Source organism: Furipterus horrens, unplaced genomic scaffold (assembly GCF_987537825.1).
Source record: "Furipterus horrens unplaced genomic scaffold, mFurHor1.1.pri manual_scaffold_9, whole genome shotgun sequence".
In the NCBI taxonomy this organism is placed as follows: Eukaryota; Metazoa; Chordata; class Mammalia; order Chiroptera; family Furipteridae; genus Furipterus; species Furipterus horrens.
Window position 1 is genome coordinate 24,716,012 of NW_028327179.1, and position 13,519 is coordinate 24,729,530.

Here is a 13,519-nt window from a genome sequence, read left to right on the forward strand (position 1 = left end):
GGGACTTCAGCTTTACCTGTAAAGTTTTTGGCTTTGTTTTTAAAGAATACACTTATGTGTTACTGACCACAGGATGTAGTTGCAAATTAAAACATATCTTGAAGACAAAAAGACACCTCTGGCTTGTGTATGAGAAATAAATTTAAGTGAGAGTGAGATGGGACAAAAGTTAATGTGACTTCATGACTTTCTCTTTTCTGCAGCCTGGAAAATGACCTGAGGGTATTAAATTCAAAGGGGGAGGAGACAGATACCACTGCCCTCAAAGTGAAAGGCACCTGAGTCAGAGCAGATATGTGGTCAGTCACACATTAGTGGATCCTTCTCCAACTTTTCCTGCCCATACTGATCACTTCCCCTTCGAGATTCCTGAACATACTGTAGATCTCTTTTTTTTTTTTTTCCAAACGAGTGGCTTTATTTATTACAACAGAGAACACCAACAGGTTTAGTGCAATGCAAAGTCACCGTCAATAAATACTGTTGCTCAGACAGTTTCAAGTTTGTACAGAAACCGGGGGCCAGACTAGACCTTGGTGCGGGGGGCGCTGGGCCCTGTGGGCAGTCACGAATCTGAGGGCTTCATCGATCATTTTGTTGGGGTTATCACTGCTTTTTACACAAACGCCATGTAAACAGGTTGCAGTTTTCTCTCGGGGACGTGTACCAGTTGTGTGTGGCCCCTGGCCGGCCCGGTGTTACCGCGCGGCGCCCATTTCCGAGGTTCGCGGTCACTGCCAGATGGGCCGCTGGGAACCCACGAGGAGACCACCTTCTCAGCAGCTGGTGGAGGACGCGCGGGGACAGGTGACCAGGTGCTGCCACTGAGGACGCAGGGGGAGGGGGCAGGCCAGCAAGGCTGTGGACGTGGCGTGGCCTTAGCAACGGGCGCTGCAGAGCCCAGCACTTCAGCCAGCGTCACTTGCTGCCTGGGTTGTGTCTTAGGAGCTTCTGGGACCCGACTTCTCCCCGCCCCCGCCCATCACTGCTCCTTGGCAGGCCGCGGTGTCACAGATGCCGGGGGTCCCCTGCGCGCCAACAGCTCCGGGAAGGCCCGCGTCTCCGGGCGGCCCGGGCTCGCCGTGGGCCCCGTCTTGGCCATCTTTGCCAACGCCAGGCACGCCTTGCGGTCCTTGCAGGCCCTGGTCTCCGTCAGGCCCGTCCAGACCCACACCGACCGCGCCCTTGTCTCCTCTGTCCCCCGGGTTTCCTCTGGGTCCGGGCTCTCCCAGCTCACCGGTGGGGCCGCGGAAGCCAGGGGGCCCCCGAGCGCCAGGGTGACCGATGGAACCAGGGGGCCCGGGGCGCCCGGGGGGGCCAGCAGGGCCAGGCCGCCCGATGGCTCCCGGCGCTAACGGCTTCCGCAGGTGAGCAGCCAACTGCGCGATTTGTTCACTGATCATGCCCCCACACAGCTCCCTGATGTGCTGCTCACTGGCTTCTTTTCCCGGGACCCCGGGTTTTCCGGTGATGCCAGGCACGCCCTGCACGCCCTGTAAGCCCACAGGCCCGTGAGGGGGGGGGGGCGGGGGCCTGGCACACCCTCCACGCCGCTGGTGCCGTTGGGACCCTGGATGCCTCTCGGGCCCAGTTCCTCTCGACTGCCAGGCTCTCCTTTGGGTCCAACGGGGCCGCGGGGTCCCGGCTCGCCTTTGTCCCCGGGAAGACCATCGGAACCGGCGATGCCCTGGTCTCCCTTGGGACCCGTGGCTCCTTCCGGGCCCCGGTCGCCCCCGCCGCCTCGGAGGCCCTGGGGGCCTGGCAGGCCAGTGTCCCCGATGCTGCCCTTCGGGCCCTGGAAGCCTCGGATACCAGGGGCCCCAGGAGGGCCTTGCGGACCGAGCGCCCCCGCTGAGCCTCTGTGGCCCGCCTCGCCGCGCTCGCCCGGCACGCCCATGTCCCCTGGGACCCCGGGCTCTCCCAAGGGGCCGGCCTCACCCAGCTCTCCAGCTTTGCCCAGCTCTCCTTTCTCACCCTTGGACCCTGCTCGTCCAGGCAGGCCCGGCAGCCCGTTGGGACCCTTCTCTCCTGGGGCGCCAGTGCGACCCGCCTCTCCCTTCTCACCATCCAGTCCTAGCAAAGCCGTCCCGGCCGTCCTTGCCCGGCATGCCCGGCTCTCCAAGTGGCCCGACCACTCCGGGGGCTCCTTTGGGACCCGGTTTGCCCAGGTCGCCCTTGGGGCCCCGGAACCCGTCTGGGCCCCCCCTCGCCTCTGTCACCCGCTTTCCCGGGGGCTCCTGGGATCCCGAGGGGTCCTCGGAAGCCAATGGGAGGGACCCCGATCCCCGGGAGGCCCAAGCGGCCCTGGCAGTCCTCGCAGCCCCCGCGGGCCCTGCAGCCCCACGGTGCCGGGGAGACCGGGGGGCCCAGGCGGGCCGGGGTCACCCTTCTCGCCGTCCTTGCCGACCTCTCCTTGCTCCCCTTTGTAGCCAGTGGGTCCCTTGAAGCCCGGCATTCCTGGGGGGCCGGGGGGCCCTGGCGGACAGACGGCCGGGCACTGAAGGTCAGCCGCGCCTTCGGGAAGGACTCCTGGGTGACCAGGGGGTCCAGGAGGTCCGGGAGGGCCAGGCAGGCCCGGGAGTCCAGAGGGTCCCGGGGGACCCCGGAGGCCGAGTCCGCCTGGGAGCCCACTGACCCCTGCTTCTCCGGGGGGTCCGGGGAGTCCTTTGCCCCCAAGCCCAGGTGGCCCCGGGGGGCCCAGACTTCCCCGTTCTCCGGGAGTGCCCTTGAGTCCAGGCGGTCCTTCTCTCCCGGTCAGGCCGTCCACGCCGGGCAGCCCTGGCAGCCCGGCCTCTCCTGGCTTCCCTGGCTTCCCCGAAGCCCCTTTCAGTCCCGGGGGCCCAGGCAGACCCGGAGGACCAGCTTCTCCATCGATGCCGTCCTTGCCCGGCTTCCCAGGGGGCCCTGGGGGGCCAGGGGGGCCTCGAGGCCCCATTTTCTGCGCCTCGGTCACCAGCGCCACGGCCAGGAGCTGCCCGAGCAGGAGCGGGAGCAGGGTCCGGGCTCCGGCCATGGCTGCGCGCGCTCTGAGCGGCGCTGGCGGCGGCGGCCGGGCTGGGGCTCGGGGCTCGGTAGATCTCTTTTTGTGTATCCCCATAATATCCAGCATCTTGTTGAATACACGTTAAAAATTCTGTACAGATAAGATTGGGTGTGTTCAGGGTGGGAAAAAAATAAAATAAAACAAGAAAGAAAGAAAAGAAAATAAAAGAAAGAAAGAAATACCCTTGGAAAATACTTTGCATTTACACTTTATTATATTTGTGTTTTTATAACATATTTAAATAGGTGTTACACTCTACATATTTAAAAATGTAGCTCCCCCCACATAATTATCAACTAGATGTGTTAAATTAACACTAGTTATTTATACCCTCCTCTTACCTCGGGTCTTTTCAAGAACATGTCTATTATCTGTTTTACGGTAGGGTTGATGGTTAAAGATACAAATTCATAAATTTCTTCAAACAAGAAAGGGACAGAGACACTGAAAAAGAGATCAGAAGGAAGATTGAGGTGACAGGAAGAGGGAAGAGAATCTGAAGGGTTTCAAAGAAAGAGGAAAAGGGTCAGGGGTTAGAGGGAACAAATTTTAAAGATTTGTTGTGTTATCTATTATGTAACTCTTCTCTTAGCTGCCCCACAAAACCAGAAGTAAAACTCGGTTTTTGGTCAGAAAAAAACTCTGTACAGTAAATGCTTGTTAAAAAGAGAGACAGTGAGGATGGAAGATGGAATGTGTGGAAGAAAAAGAAGAGAAGAAAAAGAAATCAGTTTAAGCTAACACATCCCCTACTCTAGTCTCTGTACAGTTGTGAATACCTAGTGCTTTTTTTCCCCTCTAAGTAATAAAATCCCATCATTTATGTTGGCAAAGGAGCTCAAACAAATATTAAAATTTAGATGTATCAAACTAAAGGCAGTTAGATTCTTGACAGGCATGGGAATGTTATTTGTACATCTTAAGTATCCTTCAAGCTTCTCTTCCTCCCATTTGGAATTTATTTTATATAGAACTGACAGGTTACTCTTCCTAATTATTGCTATCTTTGGGCCACTGCCACCTTTCTGCACAAGGACTTTATAGCATTAATTCTCTACTTCTACTTCTGAATTTATGGTCTACTCTTTAGTCTAACAATATCTTAACAATAATCTAAACTTACTCCCAAATAATATTTTTTCTACAGCTCCCTTAATAAATATCCACTTTGTTCAGAGAGTTTTAACTTTGTCCCTTGTTCTGTTTATGTCTACAGGCTCAGGATAATGCTGCTTTATCTTCCCATAATGCATTATCCCCTCACCCCACCCCCCACTTAAATCTATACTAGTGTAAGGACTTTTCCTTCTTAGTGACTATTGGCCTTTGCAGTGGTGGGATAAATAAAGACAAGGCAGAGATAGGTTTGGTTTCTAGGATTTCAGTAATGTAGTTGTTCTCATGATGACTGTCACCGTCAAGTGCTGTTGTAATGCATTTGGTGCTAGGGCCTAACTATAGCTCAAATACACCCTTATAAGATACATAAAATTAATTTTTCCTCATTGCCATTACAAGTGACACAAGTGAGCCCTCTGTAATTGCCACCAGCATGTCTCATCTATTACAGAGTCAGCATTAGTCATTCAAAGCATTTATATTCATCGACATATTTTATATGTCAGGTGATCTTCAAGGTACAAAGATTTAATGGTAATCAAGATAAACTTGATTCCTGCCCTTTTAGAGCATAAATTTCAGTGGAAAGAAACAAAAAAACCAATACATAAAGAAGATAATTTCAAGGCTATAAGTGCTATCACATAAACAGAATGATATGGCAGTAAATTGTAAAAAAAAGAAACAACTATAGATTGAGTCATCAGGGCAGATTTTCTGATGTTGTGCGATGTGAATTAAACCCTGATAAAGGTGCAGCATTTCAAGAGCGTGGGAAAGAGTATTCCAGGTAGTGGGATCAACAGAAATAAGAATCCTGAGTTTGGAAGGACATTGGTATCTGGATAATCAGAGGGTTCAGTGAGGTTGCAGTGTAGTGAGGAAGGGGGAAAATGGTACAAGTTGATGTAGAAAAGAAGACAGAAACCAATCATTCAGGACCCCGTGGATCAAGGTATGGAATTTTCATTCTATTGAAAGTAAAATAGGAGGCCATTGGAGGATTTTAGTAGGGGCTTAACATCTGATTTCCATGCCAAGACTGATCTTTTTTCTCAATGGAAAAGGAAGAAGGAAGAAGATGGCATATCAATTCCACTGTTGCTCCTACTTCAGAGATAGGTTCTGGAAAAACATTATGCATTCTGGATAAAGGGGCTTGTAGTATCTGCTAATAATCATTAAAATGATTCTAGGTAGACCTCTGTTCCCCTGACATATTACCACTAAAGGTCTTGCCTGCAGAGTATTCCACATCTGACATCAGTAGATCAAATGACTACCAAACATTCCAAAGTTCTACAAAAAAGTAGGTAAAGCTGAAAGGAAAAAAAATCTAAGATAGAGGAAGTTCCAATTACTACTGGGTGAACCAGCTTACTGAACAAGACAATAAAAAGGCTAAGAAAAGTAAAAAAGGCCAAAAAGCCTGATTAAAAAGATACTAACCAGAGCAACTCTGTATTTAAGTAGAGAAATTAGCATAGCTTCCCCAATTCTGATTTACCCTCTTTCAATAATAGAGATCTCCTTTGTTCTTTAAGATTAAAGTTAAGTTCCACATCTTATATGAATACTTATCTTACGTTTACCAACACTTTCATAGAGTGTAATGTTGTGTTATTCTTAAAGTGTGTTGCACTATTGCTAAAAACTATAGCTATTGCAATAACTGAGGAAGTAAAATTGATCATTTTGACAATTTATTTTTGGAAACTATTTGCTCATATAATGTACTTCTACCAAAAGCTTAGAGCATTCAATAAAAGAAGTGAGTGAGGTTCCATTCAATCTGTTCAAATATTTTCAGAAAGTTACATAATCCTAAGTAGGTTATAAATTGAAAATACTGAATGGCTGTATTTGGCAAGCTCTGAGCACAAGAAAGGAGAAAGTTCTGATAAGAAGAGTATGTCAGAAATATGTACAATAAGTACTAATGCAAATGGGAGGAGGGGTAAATTAAAAAGAGGCAGGGAAAATATCCTCTACCATCAATCATTATTAAACTCAGCTGAAAGGAATATAGGTCAACCCAATGACCATCCTTGATGGAGCCCATAGCAGATGTCTGACATTGTTTTTGTTGCTGTTGTTGTTAGCACCCAAGTTCCTACTTCCTATTAGCATCTTATCTCCCTGTTGTTAAAATTCCCTTTCTATGTATTGTTTATGAAAGGTAATGCCCAGCTCCATAAATATCAAAGGGGAGGGTGTTTCTCATTCCATATCTGCATAGACAGGAGATAACATATAACATGGAAATGGCCAGTTGACATTGTGGCTCCTGAGACTGAATTTTGATGATGTCATTCACTAGTTAGAGTCGGTATTCTCTGAAGTGGCAGACTGGACCAGCCTCTTATTGCTACATAAACATTGTCATACATTAACTAACCTTCCAGAGCAGACTTGGTTTTTCCCAATTTTTCAAATCAAATTCTCCAGGCTATCATGAATTTTGTAAGGTTCCAGTAAAATTGCTTTTTTGGCTTAGGATAGCCAGAGCTTGATTCTAATGCTTGAGAGGAATAAATGTGGTTAGTACTGACCCAGGCATTGTTTAATCATTTTTTTTCCCCCTCGGTGTCCAAACTCCCTCCAAGCCAACACTGCCTAATTCTACTTCCCCATTTAGCGAAACTATCTTCTATGTTCCCAGTGTGCGTTCCTCCCCCAACCACAGCCCCAAGAACCACAATGCCTTATGTCTCTGTTTTTCCAACTGAGAACCTACCCCTAAAATACAAAAATTATTAGGAGAAAATTTAAGCCAAAGCTAGAGCAGCTATTCTTTTTTTATTTTTAATGAAGGCTTTTTAATTTTTTAAAAGATTTTATTTATTCATTTTTAGATAGAGTAGAAGGGAGGGACAAAGAAAGGGATAGAAACATCAATATGTGAGAGAACCAACTGGTTGCCTCTCACAGGCCCCCAGCTGGAGACCTGGCCCACAACCTAGCCATGTGCCCTGACTGGGAATCAAACCAGTGACCTTTCAGTTCACAGGCCGACACTCAACCCACTGAGCCACTCCAGTCAGGGCTAGAGCAGCTATTCTTAAACTTAGTATCCTTAGAGTCTGAAATGGTATATGTTAAAAGTGTGGTCTCAGAGACCACACTAGGTCAAAATTAAAGCATGAGAGAAGCCTAGAAATTAGCATTTTTTACAAACTAAATAGATTTCTGCTCAACAGGATCAAGGAACCATTGGACTATGAAGGAAAAGAGCCATATATGAATGGGTCTCTGTCTCATAATGTATGTCATATTTCATTCATATTTACCTCACCCATTGATTTCTTCAGCAATATGAGATTTCTTTGGCATTCAATATACAGTTTGCTCTGATTTGCCCGTGCTTTCTGGTGAATTTCTTGTTACTATTTAAAGCTTGTTTATTTATTTTGTCAACAGGTCTAGCTTCTTATAATCAACTTTAGAGCATTTTGCAAAGGTCAGTTTCTCTACAGAGACAACTTAAATTCTGCCCCTCAAAGGAATCCTTCCTCTAAGCATGGGAAATGGTAAACATTTGTCATTAGCAACCACTTGCCAAGGAATCCTAATATAAGCTGAAAATAAATGCTTACTGCTTCAGCATCTCAGAGAACACATAAACCTGTGTTTCCTTTTAATATATCAAAAATAAAGATTACTGGGAGTGAAATATTTTCATACCAAATTGAAATCAAATTAAATTTTTCTCTTTTGAAAATTATTATATATTTACTATTCTGAGAATAATTTCTGTGTAGAAGGTGAAAAAACCAAAACATTTTTTCTAAACTCTATATAGTTTTAATTATAGCTATATAATAAAAATAATTCTGGTTGGAAGTTGAAAACACAAGTTTTAATCTCAAATCTGACTTTTAAAAATCTTATAATTTCTTATTTTATTTTTTTATATATTAAATTGATATAATTCTACCTCTCTTGATTATAGTATTACAAGACAGGATTAAGTCTGTAAACTATAAAAGCATTTCACAAACAGGAAATACTGGAAATACTAAGTTAATATTGTCACAGAATAAGTAATTTAATTTAAATAGTATTGAAAAAATTGGTCTGTGGGGTTCACTTTAAACCTGGTTTCTCTTTTCTATCCTAATGGCTTGGACAGAAGGAGCCCAGAGGTCGGGGGTGGGGCGGGGCGGGGGCACCTAAAATATTTCCCTCAGCCCAAACTAAGTATAATGGGCAAAAGGGTTTTGGACAGGTGAGACGTGCCTGGCACACCTTCCTCCAAAGAAGCCCTTCTTTTCCCTAATGTGGGACATTGAAAAATTAATACCTGCCTTTTTTCTTCTAGTGGTTATGGACTGAATGATGTCTTTTAACCCCGTTGCCAAATCTGTTGCCCCAGAATACAACAAGGATGCCAGCCTGTTAAACCAAGCACGCTGCTGTCCAGGGACAGCCAACTGACCTGGAGTCTGCACAGTCCTTCCCCGTGTGGGAAGGCAACCCTCCCCTCCACACCCCCACTCTTATTAGGGATTTCTGGACCCAAGGGTAGGTAGGACAACAACCATGCCCAGCCTGAAGCATCTAGAGGAGCTCAAGACCTTTGCTCATTGTCCTTTATAAGGTTATAAAGGGTCTTAAGTCTGAGAGGGAGGGATTGTTATTTTTTATTGTTAAAATAATTAATTAATTATTTTAAAAAAAGAAGAATATATGAAAGGGTGAAGCAGGAGAGCTTTGTATGTATGACCCATGGGCATGAACTTGAGGGGGGGGGGATTGCTGGAGGAGGGGTGGTTCTGGGCGGAGGGGAGCAAAGGGGAAAAAATTGGAACTATTGTAACAATAAAATCAATAAAATATACTTTAAAATAAATAAATAAATAAATAGTATTAAAAAATAACAGCAATAGTTTATATAGTTTTATGTGTTTGGGACTATTCTAAACAGTGTGTGTGGGGGGGGAGAGAAAGAGATTGAGAAAAGGGGGGAGAGCCTCAATTAATACTCAAAAAACCCTATGATATCATGATCCCATGTCTCAGATGAAAAAGCTGAGTCACGGAGAAGTTAAATAACATGTCAAAGACCCCATAGTATTTCACAGGCACTTTGCATAAATGCATCAAGAACAAAATATTTTTTTAATATTCATACCAATATCCACAAATATTTTGGAATTCATCCTAGAATCTTGATAGTTCCATGACATAAATATACATTTTTTCTCCTTATGAAGCTTAACAAAATAAATGCATTATATTTAATTAAGAGGAGTTTGTACTGTGCTCACTTCCCTTCCAAATCCTGTGTCTCTAAGATGATTGCCTGCTTTTACACAGATAGCAAAAATAGCCAACGGGAATGCCATGTAATTGCTGGAATTTTAATTGCCTGGGAGAGAGGAGCATAAAATAGTATTACAGTCAGAGCCAGGGTGAACTTAAAGTTAGTGACTATTCAAGTTTGTGATTTATGAGGCTCCTCTGCAATGTATGCTCATTCCTCAGAATCTTCACCAGAGAACGAGTCCTATATATTTTCTTACATAATCTAAATTCCCATCCCTAATATCACTTCTATGTACATCACTTCATTTATTTATCAAATATATTCTGATAAAAGACATAGAAGTCATTATGCTCATTGTGCAACACTATGAATTTGATCAATAGTAACCATGAACTTACAATACCAAAGATTTTATGCCACATGAGATACCATTGCTCACTAGATCATGACGCATACTTAGCAGTTTCAAGAAAAAAAGTTAAAAGTATAAAATTTGATTTATCAGATTCATTTGCTTCTTAAAATTAGAAAAATTTACCACTATTGGATAATTCAAGTAATTCTCAAGTTCAATGGGATAGTTTTACATTCCCAGTATAGATGTAGACTGTTTGGAATGGGGAAAGAAGAGATTCTTGTTATTTCTCTCTTTAGTGAAAAGACATCTACAGTTATTGCTTTACCTATTTTATAAGTTTTCACTCATGGAAGCATGGAGAAGCTGGCCTCAAGATCATGAGATTCAATAGGTTGGTACACAAGTTAACAGAACAGAAAATGGGATTTAGGCAGTAACCTAAGGGTCAGCTGGGCATAGAATGAAGACCTCTGGGTCTTGATTCAGCCCAGGGGCACAATGTGAGAAAGGAGGGCCAGATGCTGGAAAATGCACTGAATGGGATGTGTTAGGAAAACCAAATAATTGTCACTTTTTGGTAACTATATATACGACATTTATTTTATGCCAGATTTTTGTTAAGGACCTCATTTTTCTGACCTATCTTTCAATGTGGAAGCATTTTTGTTGGAGTAGCCCTCCTAATTTCCTTCTACCCATTAGATAAGCATAGCTTATATGATTAGTGAGTTTATGAGGAAGACATGTTCATCCCATAATACAAGAGGTGCCCGCGGGAGGAGCGGCTCACGGCTGCGGGCTCCGGGCGGGGGGCGTGGAGGGGCGCGGAGGGCGGGGTGCCGGAGCCCGAAGGCCCGGGGCGGGGCGCGGGGCGGGGTGGGGCGGGGCGCGGGGCGGGGCGGGGCTCGGCGCGTGGCGGAGCGGGCGCGGCGCGGGGCGGAGCAGGGCGCGGTCAGGCCCGCGGCGGAGAAGGCGGCGGCCATTGGCTGGGGCGCCATCCGGGGCCTGCTCGGCGCCGCTCGCTCGCTTGTCCGCCCTCCCTGAAGGCAGCAGCATGGCGGAGGTGAGTGTGGCCGGCGGGAGGTGGCCGAGCGGCCCGGCGTCCCCTCCGGCCCGGGCGTCCCGGTCCTCCCGCGTCTCCGGCTGCGGCAGCGGGCGCGCGCGGGCCCCCGGCGGGACCAGGCCGCAGCGGGCGGGCGGCGAGCCCCGGGCCGGGGACGGCGCCGAGTCGGGGCCGCGGGAGGACTGCGGGGCGGCGTCGGGGCCACGACGGTGCCCGCGGGAGGAGCGGCTCCCGGCTGCGGGGTCCGGGCGGCGGGCGCCGAGGGGCGCGGAAGCCCCAAGGCCCGTGGCGTGGCGCCGGGCGCGGCGGGGCTCGGCGCGTGGCGGAGCGGGCGCGGCGCGGGGCGGAGCAGGGCGCGGTCAGGCCCACGGCGGAGAAGGCGGCGGGCATTGTCTGGGGCGCCATCCGGGACCTGCTCGGCGCCGCTCGCTCGCTCGTCCGGCCGACCTGAAGGCAGCAGGATGGCGGAGGTGAGCGTGGTCGGCGGGAGGTGGCCGTGCGGCCCGGCGTCCCCTCCGGCCTGGTTTTCCTGGGCGTCCCGGGCCTCCCGCGTCTCCGGCTGCGGCAGCGGGCGTGCGCGGGCCCCCGGCGGGACCAGGCCGCAGCGGGCGGGCGGCGAGCGCCGGACCGGGGACGGCGCCGAGTCGGGGCCGCGGGCGGACTGCGGTGCGGCGGCGGGGCCACGACGGTGCCCGCGGGAGGAGCGGCTCCCGCCTGCGGGGTCCGGGCGGCGGGCGCCCGAAGGCCCGGGGCGGGGCGCGGGGCGGGCCGGGGCTCGGCTCGTGGCGTAGCTGGCGCGGCGCGGGGCGAAGCAGGGCGCGGTCAGGCCCGCGGCGGAGAAGGCGGCGGCCATTGGCTGGGGCGCCATCCGGGGCTTGCTCGGCGCCGCTCGCTCGCTTGTCCGCCCGCCCTGCAGGCAGCAGCATGGCGGAGGTGAGTGTGGCCGGCGGGAGGTGGCCGAGCGGCCCGGCGTCCCCTCCGGCCTGGTCTTCCTGGGCGTCCCGGGCCTCCCGCGTCTCCGGCTGTGGCAGCGGGCGCGCGCGCGCCCCCGGCGGGACCAGGCCGCAGCGGGCGGGTGGCGAGCCCCGGGCCGGGGACGGCGCCGAGTCGGGGCCGCGGGCGGACTGCGGTGCGGCGGCGGGGCCACGACGGTGCCCGCGGGAGGAGCGGCTCCCGTCTGCGGGGTCCGGGCGACGGGCGCCGAGGGGCGCGGAGGGCCGGGTGCGGGAGCCCTAAGGCACGGGGCTTGGCGCCGGGCGTGGCGGGGCTCGGCGCGTGGCGGAGCAGGGCGCGGTCACGCCCACGGCAGAGAAGGCGGCGGCCATTGGCTGGGGCGCCATCCGGGACCTGCTCGGTGCCGCTCGCTCGTTCGTTCGGCCGACCTGAAGGCAGCAGGATGGCGGAGGTGAGCGTGGTCGGCGGGTGGTGGCCGTGCGGCCCGGCGTCCCCTCCGGCCTGGTCTTCCTGGGCGTCCCGGGCCTTCCGCGTCTCCGGCTTCGGCAGCGTGCGCGCGCGGGCCTCCGGCGGGACCAGGCCGCAGCGTGCGGGCGGCGAGCTCCGGGCCGGGGACGGCGCTGAGTCGGCGCCGTGGGCGGACTGCGGTGCGGCGTCGGGGCCACGACGGTGCCGCGGGAGGAGCGGCTCCCGGCTGCGGGGTCCGGGCGGCTGGCGCCCGAAGGCCCGGGAGTGGCGCGAGGCGGGCCGTGGCTCGGCTCGTGGCGTAGCGGGCGCGGCGCGGGGCAAAGCAGGGCGCGGTCAGGCCCGCGGCGTAGAAGGCGGCGGCCATTGGCTGGGGCGCCATCCGGGGCCTGCTTGGCGCCGCTCGCTCGCTTGTCCGCCCTCCCTGAAGTCAGCAGCATGGCGGAGGTGAGTGTGGCCGGCGGGAGGTGGCCGAGCGGCCCGGCGTCCCCTCCGGCCTGGTCTTCCTGGGCGTCCCGGGCCTCCCGCGTCTCCGGCTGTGGCAGCGGGCGCGCGCGGGCCCCCAGGGTGACCAGGCCGCAGCGGGCGGGTGCGAGCCCCGGGCCGGGGACGGCGCCGAGTCGGGGCCGCGGGCGGACTGCGGTGCGGCGGCGGGGCCACGACGGTGCCCGCGGGAGGAGCGGCTCCCGGCTGCGGGGTCCGGGCGGCGGGCGCCGAGGGGCGCGGTTGGCGGGGTGCGGGAGCCCGAAGGCGCGGGGCGGGCGGACACTCTGCACGCTGCGCCCCGTGGCCCTGGGCGGCCCTGTCCCCCGGTACCCGTGAGCCCCGGTGAGCCGCGGTGGGGGGCGTCGGGGCGGGACGGGACGCGCGGGAGTGACCAGCGTCTCGGCACTCCGCTCGGGGGATGCGTTCGCTCCTGTCTGGGAAGACGGGCTAGCTGCGCTCTGGCCTCCGCTGGGCCCGGACGTGGGACCCGGGCGCGGGGTGCGCAGGTGCTGGGGGACGAGCGAGGACCATACAGGGGAGCCGGGGGTTCGGGGCCCTGAGATGCAGGGTGGCGCCGGGGTTGCGGACCCCCCTGCTCCGGCGGTGATTCCTTGAGCGCCCTGGCCGGCAGCACCCGCCTGTTCTGATTATGTTATCTTATTTTTAGAGAAGGGGAAGGGAGGGACCGCAATGTGAGAGAGAGACATTGATCAACTGCTCTTCATAGGCACCCTGACTGGGGGCTCAACCCACAGTCCAGGC

The 13,519-nt window shown here is 52.6% G+C and overlaps 1 protein-coding gene across 1 annotated transcript; it reads right to left on the reverse strand.

The window, feature by feature from the left end:
- Positions 1-427: 427 nt before the first annotated feature.
- LOC150001451 (uncharacterized) lies at positions 428-3,025 on the reverse strand. The gene is given in 5 exon segments (XM_090287167.1): positions 428-1,517; positions 1,520-2,080; positions 2,082-2,204; positions 2,206-2,271; positions 2,273-3,025. Coding segments are annotated over 5 exon segments (2,067 nt in total). The 5' UTR covers positions 3,014-3,025; the 3' UTR covers positions 428-941.
- Between the last annotated feature and the right edge of the window lie 10,494 nt (positions 3,026-13,519).